The sequence below is a fragment of the Mobula hypostoma genome, chromosome 2 (genome assembly GCF_963921235.1).
Source record: "Mobula hypostoma chromosome 2, sMobHyp1.1, whole genome shotgun sequence".
NCBI classification, from domain to species: Eukaryota; Metazoa; Chordata; class Chondrichthyes; order Myliobatiformes; family Myliobatidae; genus Mobula; species Mobula hypostoma.
The window spans coordinates 17,017,293-17,041,378 of record NC_086098.1 but is presented as its reverse complement, the minus strand read 5'-3'; the positions used below and the strand labels follow the sequence as shown (position 1 = coordinate 17,041,378).

General features: G+C 41.4%; 1 protein-coding gene across 1 annotated transcript; it reads left to right on the top strand.

Moving 5' to 3' along the window:
* The first annotated feature begins 102 nt into the window (after nucleotides 1-102).
* Nucleotides 103-23,500, top strand: ccn6 (cellular communication network factor 6). The gene is made up of 5 exons (XM_063041987.1): nucleotides 103-179; nucleotides 7,665-7,965; nucleotides 17,190-17,444; nucleotides 19,560-19,753; nucleotides 23,225-23,500. The coding sequence occupies exons 1-5, from the start codon at nucleotides 132-134 to the stop codon at nucleotides 23,498-23,500; spliced, it is 1,074 nt and encodes a 357-aa protein (XP_062898057.1). The 5' UTR covers nucleotides 103-131.
* Nucleotides 23,501-24,086: the final 586 nt, after the last annotated feature.

Below are 24,086 nucleotides of genomic sequence, written 5' to 3'. Positions count from 1 at the left end.
AAGGTCAAGCAGAAGTACTGAGAGTGAAAAGAGGTATGAAGGTTAACAGATGCGTGTGGGTTTAAGACAGACGCACGCCTTATGAACAGCTTGTCCTCACCTCTGGCCAACTTACGCGCCAAATCCCCACCATGCGGACTCTTTTCCTTTGCATCCTGCTTTTCACTGGTACTTATCAGGTAAGTTTGAGAATTTAAACATTTTATTCAGCCTTCACGTGGCTTCAGATCGTGGTTTGCTTCTGCCGTGGCTACAACTGTCACCCAAACGTGATGATGTGGCGTTAGTAGGGTTTAATTTGCTAACATCACGGCAACTGCTAAAATAAAGCATCGAGGTTTGAAGTTTGAAATTATGATGCTGGACTGTTAGTAAGAAGTCGTTTAGAAATGCACATTCGTTAAAATTATGCCCTATATTGGAATCCATTCAAAATGTGGTTGAGATCTAAACGCGCTTAATTAACTGATTTAAATAAATCATTCGTCTGATTGCTCTATTAACGCATAAATCAAATTCGGATTCTATTAAATTGCATCCAAACATAAAACTGACAGACACGATCGAGAATATTCACAATATTTAAAGGAGCAACATGTCACATATTTCGTACACAGTAACTAAATGTTCTGTATATTAAAACGAACCGAGCCAGCAGTAAACGAAGCTTCTAACAACTCTTTGTATTTTCACTGTGAAAACTTTTCCACCCCGCTGCAGTTTTGAGATGGAGTGTATAGTAATACATCTTAAAATTAATAAAAGTAAATATTCTTTTTCCAGGAATTTCTCTCTTGGAATTCAGCCATTTTCTTTTATTGCTTGTAAAATTGCTTGTATTTTGGTCTTCTCAATTTGTTTGTCTACCAGGATGTGAAGTAAATCTTGGCATACAGATCCTCAACTTTTGCGCTAACAGCATAAAGTTGCACAAAGATGAGCTTTCTATAATCATATTTTCCCTCCTGCTTTATTGTCTGACTGCAAATAACACACCTCATTTTGCCTATTAATTCAGATGAATTTATTACGCTGTTGTTTTTTGATCAATAATTGCTTTTAAGTGCTTTTGTCAGGGGCAGTGATTGTTTTTGGAACTATTGATTTGGCAAATATCAACACTTGATTGAAATCACTCCTGTATGTAACTATCCAGCCTTCAAATTACACTCAATAACCACTTTACTCGGTACAGAAGCGGAACCCACTGTGATCTTCTGCAGCTAGAGCCCATCCACATCAAGGTTCAGATGTTGTGCATCTCCTCTGCACATTATTGTAACTGGTGGTTTTATTAGTTACTGTCGCCTTCCTGTCATCTTGGAGCAGTCTTGCCATTCTCCTCTGCCCTCTCTCATTAACAAGGCATTTCAACCACAGAACTGCCATTTACTGGGTGATGTATTTGTTTTTCACACTACTTCCTGTAAACTCTAGAGCAGGGGTTCCCAACCTATGGTCCATGGACCCCTTGCTAAATGGTATTGGTCTATGGCATAAAAAAGGGCGGGAACCACTGCTGCAGAGACTTGTGCATGAAAATCCCAGAGAATCAGCGGTTTCTGAGATACTCAAACCGCCCTATCTGGCACCAACAATAATTCCACAGCTAATTTCACTTGGATCACATTTCTTCCCCCGTTCTGATGTTTTGTCTGAACAACAACCGAAACTCATGACCATGTCTGCATGCTTTTATGCACTGAGTTGCTGCCACATGATTGGCTAATTAGATATTTGCATTAACGAGCAGGTGCACCTAAAAAGTGGCCACTGAGTGTAAATGGCATCTGTTGGATTTCAGATGCAGCGGAGCAAGAATCCAAAGACAGCAAACTGACAGATGTAATACTAACTTGTAGGTACAAATGTTTTTATTTATTTATTGACAGATGCTGGCAAGGCTCATGTTTATTGTGCATCCTAATTGCCTTTAACTGCCCTGAAACAAGGCAGCTCTAACAAGTGATCTCATTAATTCCATTTCCCCGTCCAAGTATGCTGCCTGTCCTACTGGGCGTTTCCAGTATTTGGTCTTTTCATATAAGAAACACCTCTAAGAGGACCACAACCTTGTCATGGTTTGGAGGACTGCATGCCTCAATGACCCAGAGGGCTATGTTGGCTGGAGTCTGGGCCTTGCGCTTTAGCTCATGGTAGGGTCACCCATGCCAGATAGGTCAAAGGGTAGAGGACTGACTGACTGATCCACCAGTCCCCCAAGTTTGTGGGTTCAGCTCAGGGCTCGCAAGTCTGAATAGTCAACGAGATCTAGGTCTTTTTGTACATCAGTCACTGAAAGCAAGCATGCAAGTACAGCAGGCTGTGAAGAAAGCTAATGGCATGCTAGCCTTCATAACAAGGGGAATTGAGTATAAGAGCAAAGAGGTCCTTCTGCAGCTGCACAGGGCCCTGGTGAGACCACACCTGGAGTACTGTGTGCAGTTTTGGTCTCCAAATTTGAGGAAGGACATTCTTGCTATTGAGGGAGTGCAGCGAAGGTTCACAAGGTTAATTCCTGGGATGGCGGGACTGTCATATGTTGAAAGATTGGAGCAACTGGGCTTGTATACTCTGGAATTTAGAAGGCTGAGAGGGGATCTTATTGAAACATATAAGATTATTAAAGGATTGGACATGCTGGAGGCAAGAAGCACGTTCCCGCTGATGGGTGAGTCCAGAACCAGAGGCCACAGTTTAAGAATAAGGGTAGGCCATTTAGAACGGAGTTGAGGAAAATCTTTTTCACCCAGAGAGTGGTGGATGTATGGAATGCTCTGCCCCAGAAGGCTGTGGAGGCCAAGTCTCTGGATGCTTTCAAGAAAGAGATGGATAGAGCTCTTAAAGATAGCGGAATCAAAGGTTATGGGGATAAGGCGGGAACTGGATACTGATTGTGGATGATCAGCCATGATCACAGTGAATGGCGGTGCTGGCTTGAAGGGCCAAATGGCCTACTCCTGCATCTATTGTCTATTGTCTATAGTCAAAAATAAAATTGTTACTGAAACAGCAATGAAGAATCCTATATCTGTGTGTGACTGAGGACTCTGAACCACACCTGGGCACAATAGAGAAGATGGCCAAGGACAGGCAGAGATAGAGGAACCACTGTTGCCCTAAGCACCAGTGACATAACAGGCAGTAAGTATATAAGAAACAGACATGTTGATCTGAGGCTAGAGTTACACAGAGTAAAGAGGGACATTGGTGAACAAGATGGGTTGTTATAGTAACCCAACAGCTACATGGTCAATGTGCACATTTTTGTTAATTCCAGAAATTATATTTGTTTATACTTGCACTCATTAAAAATCAAGTTATTGTCAAACAAACTGGTTGGTTTGACGAAGGCTATGTGACATCCTGCCTTCCAAAATAAAGGCATATATTATATAAAATCAACCTCATTTTACTTATGGATATTTGTGGAATGAATTCCCTCGTGTCCTCTTGAAAAAACATTCACATTTATTAAAGCGCTGACCAATGGAAAGCATTTCAATGGTTTCATTATATTTTACTTCAAACTTCTAAAACTGGAGCAATAAACAGTTAAATTATGACTCTCCCTTGACAAGAATAGGATAAATCAGACTTAAAAAACATTAGGCAAATAACACACCAAGTAAATAATATGAACAATTACTTATAAGTTCCCAATTTTTATCAAAATGCTTGCAAATATATATGTGCAGATCAGAAAAGACAAATTAATAATTAAAACACCAGCCTGAAATATCAAGCAACACACACAAAATGCTGGTGGAACACAGCAGGCCAGGCAACATCCACAGGAAGCGGTACAGTTGACGTTTCCGGCCGAGACCCTTCGTCAGCATTTTGTGTGTGTTGCTTGAATTTCCAGCATCTGCAGATTTCCTTGTGTTTGAGCCTGAAATAGCGACTGTTTATTCATTTCCAAAGATTCTGCCTGACCCATTGAGTTTCTCCAGCACTTTGTGTGAGTTACTCAATAATTCAAACATCCTGTAAGTGGTTTGATAAATAAGCTGCAAGAGAACTTGTATCAAGCTATAAGCAGAATCTTAGATTGTTTTCTCTGGAGCATTAGAGGCTAATGGGAGAATTGATAGAAGTTTATAAACTTATGGGAGGCAGAGATAGAGTTTGGTGATGGGGTGGAGATGTGTCTCTACCAAAGGGAGTGTCATACGTTCCTTTCTTCCGCTAGCCTGCAGGTCACCCTTGGCAAGATGGTAGCACCTGCTTAGCCCCCTCTCCCCACTGATCAGGATCATGTGAAGCCATGGGAGCAGATGGTGGATGGTCATATGAGCAGCTGGTGCATATCACAAGTCCTAGTATGGAACCACTGATGCCAGGCAGACAATCCCTGGAGATGATTAATAATGGCTAGGGTCACCCATCTTGTAAAGACACTGCCCAGAAGAAGGCAATGGCAAACCACTTCTGTAGAAAAAATTGCCAAGAACAGTCATGGTTATGGAAAGACCACAATTGCCCACGTCATACGAAAGAATAGATGGGGTAGACAGTTAGAATATTTTTTCCCAGTGTAGAAAAATCAAGTACTGGTAGACATGCATTTAAGGTGAGATGGGGAAAAGTTTAAAGGAGGCATGTGAGGTATGTTTTTGATAGCGTGGTCGATGCCTGGAATGGCTGCCGAGGTAGTGATGGAAGCAGATAAGAGACTGATAGATAGACACATGAATGTGCAGAGAGATAGAGAGATGTCATGTACTGAAATACTTAGTTTAATTTGGCAGCATGTTAGGTCGGTAGACCAAACCAAAGTATCTTGACTAGTTGCATCACAGACTGATGAAACACCAAAGCCCAAGAATGGAAGAGTCTGCAGAAAGTAGTAGATACAGGCCAAGTCCTCCCTATTGTTGAGCACAACTGCGAGAGAGCAGCATTGGGCCTGAGAGCAAGGAATGAGCTGAAATTTGGCCATTTCTGGAGTGGACTTTGGTCCAACAACAAGGAACAAGCCAATCTTTGGTTGATTTAATCGCCAGGCCAGACTGAAAAGGTTGGTGGGGTAGTCGGGGCCGGAGGCAAGGGACAGGCTAGTATTCAACTCACTGCTCCACGGGGTATACTCATCTCTGTGCTGAACTGAGGCTGTGGCCTGCAACTAACAGGTTCCTGGACTGGCCGCAGCAATGAACTGACTTTGAGACTGATACTCACTTGGTGAACTTTACTTCTGAGTGTTATTTGTTTACTTCGTAAGGTTTTGCACTATTTCAATTTTTTTGAACATTTGTGTGTTTGATGGTCTTCTGTAATGAGTTCTACTGGGTTTCTTTGTTTTATAAGAAACAAAGAAGCCTGTAAGAAGACAAATCTCAAGGTTGAATATAGCATACATACATTAATCCCAAGGTATTACGCATACATTAAAAACAAATTCTTAGCTAGGGAAAGGGGAGGTCCACTCAATGTGAATTTATGTCTCGAGAAAGAGGAAGTGGTTGAGTACTTCATAGTGGTATTCCCAAAGATGACATGAAGGATAGGTTGATCAGGGAGGGGTAGTCATAGTCATAGTCATACTTTATTGATCCCGGGGGAAATTGGTTTTCATTACAGTTGCACCATAAATAATAAATAGTAATAAAACCATAAATAGTTAAATAGTAATATGTAAATTATGCCAGGAAATAAATCCAGGACCAGCCTATTGGCTCAGGGTGTCTGACCCTCCAAGGGAGGAGTTGTACAGTTTGATGGCCACAGGCAGGAATGACTTCCTATGACGCTCTGTGTTGCATCTCAGTGGATGATTCTCTGGCTGAATGTACTCCTGTGCCCAACCAGTACATTATGAAGTGGGTGGGAGACATTGTCCAAGATGGCATGCAACTTGGACAGCATCCTCTGTTCAGACACCACCGTCAGAGAGTCCAGTTCCATCCCCACAACATCACTGGCCCTACGAATGAGTTTGTTGATTCTGTTGGTGCATTCTACCCGCAGCCTGCTGCCCCAGCACACAACAGCAAACATGATAGCACTGGCCACCACAGACTCGTAGAACATCCTCAGCATCAGTACTGTGTTATTGTTGATATCAAGATGGAAAGGAACATCCAGGTGGACAGATCCAGAACCCCAGTGTTTGATGTGTTCTATCCCAGGTTATTGGTGGAAGCAAGGGCAGAGATCTCTGGGCCTTGTTGGAGATCTTTTAGCCAAAGACAAGGTTCCAATAGGCTGGACAATGTCCAATGATGTATTCTAGTTTAGAAAGGGCATAAATCTAGAATATTATAGAACATCATCGGTCAGAAAATTGTTGGTGAAGATCCTTAGGGATGGGATTTACTCACAATTGAAAAAAGCAGTCTTATTGGAATGGTCAATGTGGCTCTGTGTGATAGAGGTCTTGTCATGTCTGGCAACCCTGACTGAAAATTTTTGAGGAGGAGATGAAGATGGCTAATGAAGGTAGGGCAGTGGATATCCTTAATATCTCTTCTCTCTTAATATCAGCGTGTCCCAAAAATACCACTGTATTCCACTCCCCACCCCCCAATGTTGCCTGGATCATTAGCTATGAGGAGAAGTTGAGCAAACTTTGATTGATCTCTCTGGACCATCAGAATCTGAAAGAAGTATACAAAATATAAGAGGCATAGATAGAGTTTCTCCTCCAGAGTAAATGTAAAATACTAACCTGAGATGTGGACCTTTTATTGGAAATACATGAAATACGTTTCTCACAGAATGCTGGGCACCTGGCGCCTGGTGATGGAAGCAGTTATGATGGCAGTGTCGAAAAGCATTTGGACTCACGCGTGAACAGACAGGGAATGGAGGGATATAGACTATGTACTGTACAGGCAGATGGACGAGTTTAATATGGCATTATGGTTGACATGGACATTGTCCTTTACTGTTCTATGTTCTATGTTCCAATCTCTGTCCTGAATGGCTGACAGCTAATTTTGAGACTTCGATTCCTGGCTCTACTCCCATCTGCATCAACTGTGTCAAGTACCATGGAATCTTAAATGTGTCAATGTAACTACCTTTCTTTCTACTAAACTTAAGTTAATTTATAGACCAAGCCTGTTTAATTTATCTTGATAAGTTAAAAACCAACCCCTCCCTACCCCCAATTACCATCCATCTCATACGTTGCTCTGGACAAATTGTACCTTAAACCATCATAAAACAGACTGAAGAAACCACAACTGTAAATGACATTAGGATAGCTCATGTTTAAACTTCCTTCAACTGCTTTAGTCAATTCTAGCGTGAACTGCACTGATATTACAGGTCTACACAAGTGGAAATTCTACTCCTCTAGTCATTGTTAATTGGAATTGCCAATTACCATTTCATTTTTTTAAGACCATAAGATATCGGAGCAGAATTACAGCATTTTGTTCATGGAGTCTGCTTCACCATTCCATCATGGCTGAGTTATTACTCTCCACAACCCCATCCTGCTGCCTTCTCCCCATAACTTCTGACTCCCATACTAATCAGGAACCTATCAACCTCCACTTTAAGTATGCCCAATGACTTGGCCTCCACAGCCACCTGTGGCAATAAATTCCACAGACTCACCATAATCTGCCTAAAGAAACTTCTCCTCATCTCTGTTCTCAACAACGGTGAAGACTAGATTGTATTCCTCAAGGAATTAAACTGTATCTAAGTTCTTATGCAGGGTGCAACAGAGTCAAGGACAGCAAGCAGCTGCAGGACATGGAAAGAAGGCAGCAGAATTTGAAGAAGCTCCTGAACGTAGGCAGTTTTGCAAATGGCCTTGCAAATGCCCACGCAAACCTTTTTGTACTCCTGGAGTAAGCTTGGTGACTGATGGCTGCGGATGCTGCAAAACCTGTGCAAAGCAGTATGGGGAGCTGTGCACTGAAGCTGACACCTGTGACCCACACAAGGATTTGTACTGTGACTACTCTGCTGATAGACCCAAGTACGAATTTGGAGTATGTGCTTGTAAGTTATATTATAACAATATTATCTCTTCAAGTCGACTGTGAATAATGTCTTAATATTCTTTAATGCAATCTATCATTACATTTTGAATTTGATGGTTATGTTAATATTACTTTTATCACCTTTATTAGACAGAGTCAAGCATTTAGGAATAAGGAATGATATACACTTGTATCATCTATATTCAAAGGTGTGACACCTGTAATACATTGAGGAGCTTATATGCATTATGTTTCAGAAAATATTTCTGATAAGCAATTAGTTATTCATTATATGAACTGTAGAAGACTTTCTTCACATGGAGTCATTCATGCTAGGGTAGTGATCAGCACAATGCTTTACAGTACAAGTAACCTGGGTTCAATTCCTTCCCTTGCCTGTAAGGAGTTTCTACATTCTTCCCGTGGCTACATGGGTTTCTGCGGGTGTTCTGCTTTCCTCCCACAGTCCAAAGACCTACTGGTTTGTAGGTTAATTGGTCATTGTAAATTATCCCATGATTAGGCTAGGATTAAATCAGGGGATTGCGGGGCGGTGTTGCAAAGTGAACAAGTCATCAGGGATGCAGACATATGCAAGTATCTGAAGTCTAATGGTTCTAAACTGCATTTTAAATTCAATCTACAATCCTCATTCAAACCTGAAGATTGGTTGCCGGTGTAATTAATATTTGCCAGACACCCCAATTCCAGAATATGCCGTAATAGGTTTGAAGGTCCAAAAGCGCCTATTTCGTGCTGTGTCTCAATAAAATTTAAAAAAAATTCCACTTAAGAAATTTGTTTGGTGATACTCCAAGTCATGTGTTAGATGATTTTTATGGCCTAAACAGCTCAAACATACAAGTATTTTGTAGAACTGAGGAGGCAGTGAAAAGAATGGGAGTGTGTTTTCCCTTTCAATTGTAAATCACTGAGCCAGGAGATTTTGAACTTTGGAGTATATTGAAAAGAAGGTTCTAAAGACACCTCTCTCCCCTCATTCTTGAAATTGGTTCAATGATCATTCTTGATTTGATAGAATCAGGGAAAAGTACAGCCATTTCTACCAAATCTTGTCCATACTGACTGGTTTGCCTGTGAATGTCATTCCCATTTGTCTGTGTTAGACCTGTATTCCTTTAAGCCTTTCCTCCCTAAATGCCTGTCCAAATTCCTTTTAAACATTGCAGTTGTATCTGTCTCTACCATTTCCTTTGGCAGCTAATTTCAAATAACCACAACCCTCTGTGTGAGGTACTTCTCAAAGTACAAAAATACATTTATTAGCTAAGTATGTTTACACTATCATATCTTGAAATTTGTCTCCTAACAGGCAGCCACAAAACAAAGAAACCCCCCCAAAAAAGACCATCAAACATCCAATGTGCAGAGAGAAAAAAAAAACATACAAGCAATAAACGCAAGCAAATTGCATTCTGAACTGAAGTCCTCAAAGAGAGTCTGTCCTCACACCCTCAGTTCAGCGCAGAGCCAGGCAAAGAGCTGAACTGGCCCATCTCTCGTCTTGAGCCGCAACATCCTGACCTTTTCAATTTGGCCTAGCGCCTAAATCGTCACCCAAACGTCTGGTTCAGTTGCTTTGAAATGCTCTGGGGCCTGAACCCTGCTGCCTTAATTTGGCCTGTACTTGACCTTTCTGATTCGGCCCAGCGCTGAAGTTGATCGAGCCTTGGGTCTTCCTCGCTCTCAGTGACAGGCCCGCTGACTTGCCTTACCTTGGCTTTGCCACATCAAGCTGCCTCCAAGTCCAAGGAGGCTATTGTTTGTCGTGATTGTTTACCAGAAATAGAGTGACTAACAAAGTATTTAGTTATTTTCTTCGTTTCATTAGCCACCAGCCAGAAGTTGCTGAGATTCACCAGTGCCATCTTAAACCAGAAGTCCTTTAGATTTCCTCAGATGTCCTTTGAATTCCTACCCTGCTCCATAAATCTGTGCCTTCTCGTTCTAGATTCCCCTTCCCTGGAATAAAAAAAGATTCTGATTATCTATCCTGTCTATCCCCTCATAACTTTGTAAACCTCTGTGCAGTCACGCCTCAGTTGGATTAAAAACAAGTGAGGCCTCTGTCGGATAGGGCCGACCATGGATGGTGCATCCTAGCTGTCCAGATATAGCCTGGGCAACTCAATATGGAGAGCAAGCAGTTGTCTATGAAGCAAATTCTCCCTCTCCACGCATTTGCTGAGTCCAAATGAACAGCAGAGTCTGATACAGTTTGGCATCAGAAACATCGCAGGAATTTCCAGTTGGCGTTTGAACTCAATGTGGGACTGCCTTAGGGACTCCAGCTTCAGATTTTTCCCTCTGGATTTACTCCCGAAGCCTTCCCCACGAGTGGGCATACCGCAAGGCAGCGGAGGTTTGAGATCAGAGATTCCCTTCTCCTAGACGAGTTGCCAACCACGGCTGATGAGTCCCATCGGCCTGAAGCAACTGGTTATACGGCACCAGAAACCTGCCTTTGCCCCCTCTCCTGTCAGTAGAAATGGATCCGCCGCGCTTAGTGGCTAAGCCACACTTGAAGGCCAGGAGCTGGATTTGGTTATCAAAGCCTATTTGAGGTGCATTTAATAGGTAGTGGGAGCTTGTCCCCATTACCACCATCCCCCACTCCCCAGCTATAACAACATAGAAACACAGAAAACATAGAAAATAGGTGCAGGAGTAGGCCATTCGGCCCTTCGAGCCTGCACCGCCATTTATTATGATCATGGCTGATCATCCAACTCAGAACCCCGCCCCAGCCTTCCCTCCATACCCCCTGACTCCTGTAGCCACAAGGGCCATATCTAACTCCCTCTTAAACATAGCCAATGAACTGGCCTTAACAGTTTGCTGTGGCAGAGAATTCCACAGATTCACCACTCTCTGTGTGAAGAAGTTTTTCCTAATCTCAGTCCTAAAAGGCTTCCCCTCTATCCTCAAACTGTGACCCCTCGTTCTGGACTTCCCCAACATCGGGAACAATCTTCCTGCATCTAGCCTGTCCAATCCCTTTAGGATCTTATACGTTTCAATCAGATCCCCCCTCAATCTTCTAAATTCCAACGAGTACAAGCCCAGTTCATCCAGTCTTTCTTCATATGAAAGTCCTGCCATCCCAGGAATCAATCTGGTGAACCTTCTTTGTACTCCCTCTATGGCAAAGATGTCTTTCCTCAGATTAGGGGACCAAAACTGCACACAGTACTCCAGGTGTGGTCTCACCAAGGCCTCGTACAACTGCAGTAGTACCTCCCTGCTCCTGTACTCGAATCCTCTCGCTATAAATGCCAGCATACCATTCGCCTTTTTCACCGCCTGCTGTACCTACATGCCCACTTTCAATGACTGGTGTATAATGACACCCAGGTCTCGTTGCACCTCCCCTTTTCCTAATCGGCCACCATTCAGATAATAATCTGTTTTCCTATTTTTGCCACCAAAGTGGATAACTTTACATTTATCCACATTAAATTGCATCTGCCATGAGTTTGCCCACTCACCCAACCTATCCAAGTCACCCTGCATCCTCTTAGCATCCTCCTCACTGCTAACACTGCCGCCCAGCTTCGTGTCATCCGCAAACTTGGAGATGCTGCATTTAATTCCCTCATCCAAGTCATTAATATATATTGTAAACAACTGGGGTCCCAGCACTGAGCCTTGCGGTACCCCACTAGTCACCGCCTGCCATTCTGAAAAGGTCCCGTTTATTCCCACTCTTTGCTTCCTGTCTGCTAACCAATTCTCCACCCACACCAATACCTTACCCCCAATACCGTGTGCTTTAAGTTTGCACACTAATCTCCTGTGTGGGACCTTGTCAAAAGCCTTTTGAAATTCCAAATATACCACATCCACTGGTTCTCCCCTATCCACTCTACTAGTTACATCCTCAAAAAATTCTATGAGATTCGTCAGACATGATTTTCCTTTCACAAATCCATGCTGACTTTGTCCGATCATTTCTCCGCTTTCCAAATGTGCTGTTATCACATCCTTGATAACTGACTCCAGCAGTTTCCCCACCACCGACGTTAGGCTAACCGGTCTATAATTCCCCGGTTTCTCTCTCCCTCCTTTTTTAAAAATTGGGTTTACATTAGCCACCCTCCAATCCTCAGGAACTAGTCCAGAATCTAACGAGTTTTGAAAAATTATCACTAATGCATCCACTATTTCTTGGGCTACTTCCTTAAGCACTCTAGGATGCAGACCATTTGGCCCTGGGGATTTATCTGCCTTCAATCCCTTCAATTTACCTAACACCACTTCCCTACTAACATGTATTTCACTCAGTTCCTCCATCTCACTGGACCCTCTGTCCCTTACTATTTCTGGAAGATTATTTATGTCCTCCTTAGTGAAGACAGAACCAAAGTAATTATTCAATTAGTCTGCCATGTCCTTGCTCCCCATAATCAATTCACCTGTTTCTGTCTGCAGGGGACCTACATTTGTCTTTACCAGGCTTTTCCTTTTTACATATCTATAAAAGCTTTTACAATCCGTTTTTATGTTCTCTGCCAGTTTTCTCTCATAATCTTTTTTCCCCTTCCTAATTAAGCCCTTTGTCCTCCTCTGCTGAACTCTGAATTTCTCCCAGTCCTCAGGTGAGCCACTTTCTCTGGCTAATTTGTATGCTACTTCTTTGGAATTGATACTATCCCTAATTTCTCTTGTCAGCCACGGGTGCACTACCTTCCTTGATTTATTCTTTTGCCAAACTGGGATGAACAATTGTTGTAGTTCATCCATGCAACCTATAAATGCTTGCCATTGCATATCCACCGTCAATCCTTTAAGTGTCATTTGCCAGTCTATCTTAGCTAATTCACGTCTCATACCTTCAAAGTTACCCCTCTTTAAGTTCAGAACCTTTATTTCTGAATTAGCTATGTCACTCTCCATATTAATGAAGAATTCCACCATATTATGGTCACTCTTACCCAAGGGGCCTCTCACGACAAGATTGCTAATTAACCCTTCCTCATTGCTCAAAACCCAGTCCAGAATAGCCTGCTCTCTAGTTGGTTCCTCGACATGTTGGTTCAAAAAACCATCCCGCATACATTCCAAGAAATCCTCCTCCTCAGCACCTTTACCAATTTGGTTCACCCAGTCTACATGTAGATTGAAGTCACCCATTATAACTGCTGTTCCTTTATTGCACACATTTCTAATTTCCTGTCTAATACCATCTCCGACCTCACTACTACTGTTAGGTGGCCTGTACACAACTCCCACCAGCGTCTTCTGCCCCTTAGTGTTACGCAGCTCTACCCATATCGATTCCACATCTTCCTGGCTTATGTCCTTCCTTTCTATTGCGTTAATCTCTTCTTTAACCAGCAACGCCACCCCACCTCCCCTTCCTTCATGTCTATCCCTCCTGAATATTGAATATCCCTGAACGTTGAGCTCCCATCCCTGGTCACCCTGGAGCCATGTCTCTGTGATCCCAACTATATCATAATCATTATCACAACCTTAAGAAACCTCCATAAACACAACCTTTCCAATATCTCCTTATAACCACAGCATAAACAGATGCTGAAAATCCAGAGCAACCCACACAAATTGCTGGAGGAACTCAGCAGCTCAGGCAACATCTATGGAAATGAGTAAACTGTTGATATTTCGGGCCGAGACTCTTCAAGCACTCCACTTTAGGAATGTGCTGGTGAATCTCTTCTGCGCTGTCTATATAGCTACCCAGTTCTTAGTATCATATCCAGATCTGTTCACAGTCCTCCAAGAGCAGGCTGAACTATGTGTATTGTGTATTTTTGCATTGATAATTCCCAATGCTAAACTCCTGCATTCCTTTGTCAGAATTCACGTGCTCATTTGTTCGAACATGGTTCTTCATAGAGCAAGGGGTTCCCAACCTAGGGTCCAAGGACTCCCTGAATAATGGAAGGGATCCATGGCATAAAGAAGGTTGGGAACCCTTGTCATAGTGGCTGCAGGAATCACCTGAATGTCAGCACAAAATGTACCATCGGGTAAAGCAGTGTGCATTTCCTGAAACCACTTATTTTAACACGAAAAGTGCACAATTTTGCCTAATTGCTGGTATGGTTGCTTGCTCTGTGTTATAAATGTTTTGCTCAGTCAAAAATATTATATTCTTTATCAAAAAGGGATGAATCTAATTAATTTTTCATGGCAATCTTCATAATAAGGAATTGGTATCCTGCTGATTTTTTTAAAACATGCTTTTTCCTGCTTTTCGTCCTTAATCATCCCTTTAACACCTCCATCTATCACTTCCCAGCTTCTTACTTCATTCCTCCTCCCCCACCCCGCCACCTTCCCCCTCACCTGGTCTCGCCTATCACCTGCCAACTTGTACTACTTCCCCTCCCTCCACCTTCTTATTCTGGCTTCTTCCCCCTTCCTTTTCAGTCCTGATGAAGGGTCCCGGTCCAAGATGGTGACTGTTTATTCCTCTCCATAGATGCTGTCTGACCCGCTGAGTTCCTCCAGCATTTTGTGTGTGTTGCCAAAGAAATTCAGCTATTGTCCATACCAACTCATCCAAGATGACACCACAACGTTTTTTGGCTTTGAAGTAAAAAAAGGTCAAGGGCACTAATTTATTAATAGGAAGAGCAATGGAAACACTTTAAAAAAGCAGTATATAAGTAGCTATTCATCTAGAAAAAAACACACATATTGTACACATATCCAACAAATGTGATTAAGGTTCCTTAAGGTTGTTATAGCTGGGGTGTGGGGCAGTGGCTCCCATAAGCTTCCATTACCTATTAAATGCTTCCATGGCATGCGCCTCAAATAGCCTGTGACAATCAAGTCCAGATCCTGGCCTTCATGTGTGGCTTTGCTACTAAGCCCAGTGGAACCATTATAGAACATAAGACCATAAGATTTAGGAGCAGAAGTAGGCCATTTGGCCCATCAAGTCTGCTCCACCATACAATCATGGGATGATCCACTTCATCCAGTCATCCCCACTCTCCTGCTTTCACCCCATACCCTTTGATGCCCTGGCTAATCAAGAACCTATCTATCTCTGCCTTAAATGCACCCAATGACTTGGCCTCCACAGCCGTTCAAAGCAACAAATTCCACAGATTTGCCACCCTCTGACTAAAGTAATTTCTGCGCATCTCAGTTCTAAATGGACGTCCTTCAATCCTGAAGTCATGCCCTCTTGTCCTACCATGAGAAATAACTTTGCCATATCTAATCTGTTCAGGCCTTTTAACATTCAGAATGTTTCTATGAGGTTCCCCCCTCATTCTTCTGAACTCCCGGCAATACAGCCCAAGAGCTGCCAGACATTTCTCATACGGTAATCCTTTCATTCCTGGAATCGTTCTCGTGAATCTTCTCTGAACTCTCTCCAATGTCAGTATATCCTTTCTAAAATAAGGAGCTCAAAACTGCACACAATACTCCAAGTGTGGTCTCACCAGTGCCTTATAGAGCTTCAACACCACATCCCTGCTCTTATATTCTATACTTCTAGAAATGAATGCCAACATTACATTCGCCTTCTTCACAACCGACTCAACCTGCAGGTTAACCTTTAGGATATCTTGCACAAGGACTCCCAAGTCCCTTTGCATCTCTGCATTTTACAACTCTCCCCATCTAAATAATAGTCTGCGCATTTATTTCTTCCACCAAAGTGCATGACCATACACTTTCCAACATTGTATTTCATTTGCCACTTCTTTGCCCATTCCCCTAAACTGTCTCAGTCTCTCTGCAGGCTCTCTGTTTCCTCAACACTACCTGCTCCTCCACCTATCTTTGTATCATCAGCAAATTTAGCCACAAATCCCTTAATACCGTAGTCCAAATCATTGACGTACATTGTAAAAAGTAACGGTCCCAACACCAGCTCCTGTGGAACTCCACTGGTAACCGGAAGCCAGCCAGAATAGGATCCCTTTATTCCCACTCTCTGCTTTCTGCCGACCAGCCAATGTTCCACCCATGCTAGTAACTTCCCTGTAATTTCATGGGCTCTTAACGTGCTAAGCAGCCTCACGTGCGGCACCTTGTCAAAAGCCTTCTGAAAATCCAAGTACACCACGTCTACTTGCGTGAAGATCTGATCACTTTTTAGGCCATGTTTATGCAGAAATACAGAAAATTCTACAGGGTTCACTAACTTCCCAGCACCATTGTATTAGTTTAGGCTGACAGAAAATGAGTGAGCAGAAATTAGTATATTCTTTCCCCCCCTCTAATTCATGGTGTGAAAGTTAACTGCCTGCTATCATTTTTATCACAATATAAAGCCTACTCCTGCTCCTATTTCTTATGTTCTTAAATATGGGTGGCAGGGTGGAGATGCATCTCTACCAAAGGTGGTGTAAGGTGCTCTTTCCCTCCAATAGTCTGCAGGTCACCCTTGGACAAGGTAAAACACCCACTTAGCTCCCCCACCCCCGAATCATGATCACATGAAGACATGGGAGCAGTTGGTGCTATGACAAGCCCTTGTTATGTGACCACTGACACTAGGCAGACGATCTCTGAAGAGTTTTGATAATAGCTGGGGTCACCCATCTTGTAAAGACAGTGCCCAGAAGAAGGCAATGGTGAACCAGTTCTGTAGAAAAAGTTGCCAGGACTAATCATGGTCATGGAGAACATGATCGCCTACGTCATACGACACGGCACATAATAAAGATGATGATAAATGTAGATTCACGAAGCTGGGATGTTACGCAGCTAATTGGTCATGACAGCAGAGAAAATTTCAAAACTATTGGTTAGCAATTACTTCTGAATTAACCTTGTGTTGGAGCTCTGATTTTTTTCTGATCCTTGGGGTCCTTCCAGGAGTCAGGAATGATAAGGAATCTTAATTCCAAGATTTCAGTTTATTTTGGAGTACAAGCCAACATACAAATATGAGAGGTGAATGCGAAGACAAGAGAATAAAGAAGGAAAAATGTCACCTCTGAAAAATATATATCTTTTATATACTAGCTAATATGCTCCATAAATAAAACAATAACATCACATGGGTAATGTGCTACTACTTAGCCAATGAAACATGAGAAAGGTGATAAAACGTTAGTTTAGCTGCTATACCACTTTGTTCCAGCGAGTGGGGATGAACGACCACATACTGTGAAAAATTCATGAGTTTGTTTAAAAAGTACAAATCTTATTTTTTTTAAAGTATTATTTAAAGAAAACACTGGTTTGTGACTCTCATGATTTTTCATCCTTCTCTGCTTTCTTTAGATACTATTGGAGTTGGGTGTGAGTTAAATGGAATAATTTACAGACATGGTCAAACGTTCCAACCTCACTGCCACTATAAATGCACGTGCGTGAATGGGGTTTTGGGATGCACACATATCTGTACAAGGAAACTGGCAGCAGGTCAATGTAAAGATGTCACGGTCATAAAGGGATCTGAATATTGCTGTGAAAAGTCCCTTTGTGATCATTCAGAACTGAAGAGACAGCAAGCAATAACTCACAGAGCAATGTCTGGTAGGTTGTTTCAATAAATATGCAGAGTATTATGATGCAGTTGAAATAGAATTCATAACTTTGGTTTTGGCAATACAATTGGTCCAATGCAGTTAAATCCTTCTGTTGATGGGTGTATGATTAATTTGATCAGTTCTTCATTGGCTGAAAGGATACAGTACTCCCATTGAAGATGGAGGAGCCTGGCTTATGCTTCATATCCCTTATGGCTACTGGGTTGTCGCAGAAAAAGTGACAGAGCAGCATTGATATCGAAGGAATCTACAATCTGTGGATGGATAGTGACACGGGGGGGGGGGGAAGCCTTAAAGCAAGCAAATTTAAAATTAAAATCCCAAATAAATTTCCAAATTTCCCTCAGGATTAATAAAGTATATCTATCTATCTACCTATCAAATTAACATGGGCATCAAGTAGAGACCATATTATGGTGTTGTGTAATTTTTTCCCCGAAAACTGAATCAAATGTCTAAGGAATGTGAAATTTTCAACAGTTCCCTTTTTCAACTGAAAGGTAATTTATGGTGTAAGAAAAGTGAATTTGAAAGTCTCATGCCAGAGATTGCTTTTCTTAGTTAATTTATTTGTATAAAACAGGAGAATTTGTTGGAAATCTGGGAATAGACACTGATGTTTATTTTTTTAATAGTTTTGTTTAAATATGATATGGATGAGATAACCAGGAAAACTAGCACTGTGCATAGAAGAGTTTTGATCTTTGTAAAAATCCAGTATAGCATCAAGATCATGAAATATAAGAACAATTTCATAACTTTTTAAAATGTGGAAACCTTAATGTCACTTGACATAATAAATGGCTCTATCCCAATTAACAAAAACACTACAATCTCCCAACATATGGATTGTATATGATTTTATTCTAAGCTTCAGTAGTTTCTATATTAAAATATTTTAGAATTGTGGGAGGAGAATGATCAGATAACTTAACCCTTGCATATTTTAATAGTCTCTTTCTAAGTCTACTTAGATAAGGTTGGAATGAGATGCAATAGCTAATAAAGTTGAGTAAGACGCCCCTCTCCAGTTCTGTTTAAATAATGTAACTGACCAAATGAAGAAAAAGATTCAGCTCCCTATTATTTCATTTCTTTCCTCCTTTCAATTCTATTTCTAGTTATAACAGAACATGTTAATTATTGCAGGATTGTAGACTGTAATAATACCAAGCCTATAACCTCCCCCAATGTCCTTCTTTCCCTTTCTCCCATGGTCCACTCTCCTCTCCTGTCAGATTCCTTCTTCTCCAGTGTTTACCTTTCCTAACCACCTGGCTTCACCTATCACCTTCTAATTAGTACTCCTTCTCCTCCCCCCACCTTTTTATTCTGGTGGCTTCCCCCTTCCTTTCCAGTCCTGAAACGTTGACTGTTGATCCATTTCCATAGATGCTGCTTTGGATTTCCGGCATCTGCAGAATTCCTTGTGTCTAGAATAATCCTTTTTTGATTTTGGTTATAGTTTTATAATTTCATCAAATGGAACAAAGCCTATGGCAATTGACTTACTGTGCTTAACAGTACGGATGGACGTCAATTGATGCAATTTATTTTCACCACCTTTTCACTCTAGTAATCTAAAACAGGATCTCCACCTGTAAGGCTATGGGAGAGGAGATGCGGAGTTTTAATCTGGGTGTGAGCTTCTCCTTAAACTGTCCTTGATTATCTCGGCCTTGCAAAGTCTGCAACTGCTTCACAGCTTCAGAATGTGTACTTTCAATAGGTGCAGCTCACAACAGTTTCTGCATGTGTTCACCCAGACACCGGAACAGGCCCGGCTTCCCATTCAGTGAAGGAGAAACATCTCGCATGACCAATCATTTACATGGAGTGCTGCCACAAGAAAGTAACATCCGTCATCAAGGAACCCCGCCACCTCTTAGGTCATGTCCTTTTCTCATTACTACCATCAGGCAGAAGGTACAAGACTGAGATTTGTCAGTGCAAAAAATAGTCTCCAAATTTTTATTTAGTGTTCACGATGAACAAATGGCAGAGATGTTTGAAAGACAGAAAGCAGAGGGGAAGTAAATGTGCATTCTTGAGATCTGACCACATATAAATGATTTATTTGTCTATTTATTTATTTTATCAGTTTACAAGGCAAGACCAGTTGTGTGGCGGAAGAAGTGTATGCTTCAAGCAACTCCATGGAGTGAATGTTCAAAAACCTGTGACATCGGAATTTCAATCAGAGTGACAAATAACAACAGCAGGTGTGAACTTGGGAGAGAAAGTAGATTGTGCTTTATTCGACCCTGCAATACAGGCATATTAAAAAATTTGAAGGTAAATCATGTTGGAAAATAAATATCTTTTTTTTCCAAGAGTGCAGGATCAAATTTCTAAATGACAATAAGCAAGGACTGAGTGTTCTCATAATCTAATCTAATCAAATGCTGTATGAAGAGTTAATTTGATTGCACGGAGATATATATTTATGTACTACAGTAAAAAAAGACTATCTCAAAATAGCAAACACTCCTTTGGTCATCCAGTTGCTGGATAAGGGGTCATTTTGTGAGGACAGTCTCATTCTTGGTTAGTAACAGTAAACGTGTTCCAAAGTTGGCACCTTTGTAGCCAAATGTATTCTGTCAAAGCCAGTGAAATTAAGTCCAGAGTAGTTTAATGCTTTTGCGCAGTCCACTTTTACTTTTTATCTGACAACGAAATTCTATGCACATGTGTCTGAAATTGTTTTAATGCGAGAAATTACCATGTTTGAGAAAGGAGTAAATGTAATTTGAGTGAAAGCAGTGAAAACTCACTTAAGATCCCACCCACACAGAAGCTTCCCCTCTTTTGGACATCCGTATATTAGGGAAGTAGTCTAGAAACATACAGTATCTGATGTCTTTTTTCCTACCCTAGAATCACCCTCAGCAATATCGGATGTACCATTATTTCACTTTATCTCATTTCTTCTATAGGACCTTGTTCACGAATTGACTGATCCATTTCGTGAAATGTGAAAGTGATTGAAATTCAAACATATGCCATTGGTTCTATCATGCATTGTAACAAATGGAGATTGTGAACTTCTTTTGTCTATTTTCATGTTCCCCTTCATTTTGTTAAATCATCATCAGCAGGTGCCATGTCATAAGACATGGGCAATCATGATCTTCCATCCGTCTTTAATTTGAGAAGTTCTATTAAGCTCTTCAAAATTTCTGCCTTTCCACGCCTTAATGTAACTCATGAATGTCACGCACCGTCAACCACAACCTTTTCTTCCATCAATCTTTCCCATCAGTGCAAGATATTTGAGCTTCTCTTTCCTCAGTACATGTCCCAGGAATTCCATTTGCTTTTCCTGGTTGATACCAGCTTTCTTCTTATTCTGGCTTTTCAAAATACCTCATTTTTTTCAATAGGGGTCTGAAATACTTCAGAAAATAATGATGAAATACAAATCAATGCTCTGATTTAAATTAATAGCATCAAATCTACATACAGTAGTAATCTTCCCTGGTTTCCTCCCTATTGGTCCATCGATAGACTTCTTCAAATACGTTTACCACTGCCTTAAGTTAAAGTTGAAAGAGAATTTGTCATTCTCAAAGCTAAAGGGGCTCATCCTGGATAAAAGCCTTTTATATATTAGTAGTTTGAAACAAACTGAATCCTATGACATTGCATGGACTGACTTTAATGCATACAGTCCCTTCACTATCTATAATCTGTAGTTTCTTGAAATTATTTTTTAAAATGTTAAACACAGCTCAAACCCAATTATTACTATAAAGCATGAAAAAAATGGTAATGTAGCAGTGAGCAAAATGCTTTACTGTGCTTTTCCTGCTGTATGTAAGGAGTTTGTTTGCTCTCCCCATCATCTTGTGGGTTTCCTCCAGGTGCTCCAGTTTCCTCCCACGCTCCAAACAGAGACAGAGAGGTTAGGAAGGGCTAGTAACTTGTTGCCGTCAGTGGGCTGCCCCCAGTGTATCCTGGGACTGTGTTGATTATTGATGCAAACAGCACATTTCACTGTACGTTTCAATATACATGTGACAAATAAAACTAATATTTAAAATAATAAAGCCAGCCATTAGCCAGTACAAAATTACTTTCACTTGATGCACGTTTCTGAATCTGATTCATAGTATTGGACAGTGAGTGGAAGAAGAGGCTAAGTAATGCCCGAAATTCTAATGTTGTTAGTTCAATTTGTCACATACCCCGTGACGAGTTAAAGAACCAGCAGAGATGGAAAACACTTTGGAGTCCGGTATTGCAATTAACTAATGATATTTATTAGTAACTACGCAATACAGTAATATAAATACAGATAAATCAAATAGGTTAGCAATAATTATATATAAGTAAGTAAATTAGTAAGTGTGGAAATATATGAAAAACCAAGCTTCTTTAAGCCTAGGGGTAAAACGATACAGTCTTACAATGATGAGTAAAGTTCAGTTCGTGGTATTGAGTTGAGTAGTGATGGAGAGAGAGGGAGAGGGAGAGGGAGGTGGAGGAGGGGGAGGAGAGGGAGAGGGAGGAGAGGGAGAGGGAGAGATTTGAGTCTTCAGTTGAGCTGACCCTGTCAATCTTCTCGTTGTCCTCCGAAATCCTTTAAAAGTCACTGACTGTGACTACAACAAAGGGGACCATTTTTCTGTGGTGGAGCTATCAACCCAGGCAAGGGTGGACACATGGACAACTCCCCACCGGTCAATCCCTTTTCTCACTGCAAGAGCCTGATCGATCCTCCAAAAACCCACTTTTCATGTGGGCACAACAAAGCTCATTCAGTGTCCAAAACATGTGCCTGAGGTCTATATCAACTGACCTATTTATTTCACCATACTGAGTACCAACTGTCATTCAAGTAACTCCTCCTGCCCTTCTCTGTGTAAGAAATGTACAAGCAGGCAAATATCCTTGAGAAGTATAAACACACTGCCAAAAAAAATCATAACATCGATTGTCCATCAAATAACGCCGCCCTCGGTCACCATAGCGACTTACGAGCTGCTCGGTCTCTCCAACTCAGTAGAAATCCAAAAGTTCCTCTTGTGCCTTAAAGTGACAGTCCAAAAGTTAGTCTTCGTCTCTCTCTCTTTCTTTCTCTCTCTCTCTTTTCAAAACAAGATATCGGTGTTAAATAACTCTCTCTCCCTCTCTTTTCAAAAGCACAGATCTTAGGGGTAACTAAGCACAGTTTATAGGGGTAATTTAGCACAGTTCATAGGGGTAATTTAGCACAGTTCATAGGGGTAATTCAGGACCCTGTCACAAATTATATTGTAATTTTACCCGAAGGAGGAATGGACTCTTTGCACACCAGATTTAGTTGACTATACTGTCAAAACTTTGAACTAACAGACAATGCAAAAACTATTACCAAAATCTCAACTTGCATTGCAAATTAGTAGTGCTAAAGGCTTCCATTGTTATAAGACCATAGGGTAGCTTGGCATGGTAGTTTAGTGGTTAGTGTACTGCTTTGAAAGAATGGATTCAATTCCCATTGCTGTCAGTAAGGAGTTTGAGTGCTGAACTTGTGACCGTGTGGATTTCCTCTGGATGATCTGGTTTCCTCCCACACTCCAAAAAAGACACACAGGTGAGGGTTAGTAAGATGTGGGCATACAATGCTGACAGCAGAAGCACGATGACATTTGCAGGCTCCCTCTAGCACGTACTCCGGCTGTGTTGACCATTGATGCACATGACACATTTCTCTGTATGTATAAGGTACATGAGACCAATAAAGCTCCCCTAACCTTTTTTTCTGTGTTTTCTTTTTAGAAAGACAAGAAGTGCTTACAGTCATTCCAGCACGCGAAGCCTGAAAGATTTACTCTCTCCGGCTGCACAAGCAGAAGAAGTTATAGACCAACGTTCTGCGGTACATGCTCAGATTCCCGCTGCTGCGTCCCTAATCAACAAAAAATAGTGAAAGTAGAATTTAACTGTACCGACGGAGGAATAAACATTTGGCAGATGATGTGGATCACATCTTGCAAATGTCAGCGAGTCTGTATTGATTCAGGGGACATATTCTCAGATCTGAAGCTGCTGTAGTTAGTTGGTGCCCGTAACATGGGCAGCATAAGAGAACAGATATATTTATGCACCTTTCTACACATAAGGATGTAAATTTGGTCTTGTATTTTAACTACACCTTAATTACACAGAAAGGTAAACAAATTTCATAACACGGCTTGACAAATCCCTCATAAATCATCCTCCATTCACGGTTCTAATTTGCTTCGTTCTTAAAGTAAGTAGGACCCGTTTGTAAAGTGTGTCTGCATCATTAGTTTCTTTGCCTGGGCCTTTTAAACTCTGTGGAGTCAGAAACATTTCCTCCATAACATAATGACATTTCAAACTTCAAAGCAACACATGCAAAATGCTGGAGGAATCCAGCAGGTCAAGCAGCATCTGTGGAAAAAGAGTTGACATTTTGGGCTGAGACCCTTCTTCAGGACTGAGAAGGAAGGGGGTAGGAAGATGTCTGAATAAAAAGCTGGTGGGGAGGTGGGCTAGCAGGAAGGTTATAGGTGAAACCAGGTGGGTGGGTGAGGTCAAGGACTGTAGAAGAAGGAATCTGATAGGAGAAAAGAATAGACAACAAGAGGAGGACACGGGAAGTAATAAGCAGGTG

Bases quoted from the DNA above. Each gene is read 5' to 3' on its own strand.
- ccn6 (XM_063041987.1), top strand. From the start codon at position 132: ATGCGGACTCTTTTCCTTTGCATCCTGCTTTTCACTGGTACTTATCAG. The intron at 180-7,664 runs GTAAGTTTGAGA...ACTGTATCTAAG, and splicing joins TTTTCACTGGTACTTATCAG to TTCTTATGCAGGGTGCAACA. The intron at 17,445-19,559 runs GTAGGTTGTTTC...TTATTTTATCAG, and splicing joins AACTCACAGAGCAATGTCTG to TTTACAAGGCAAGACCAGTT.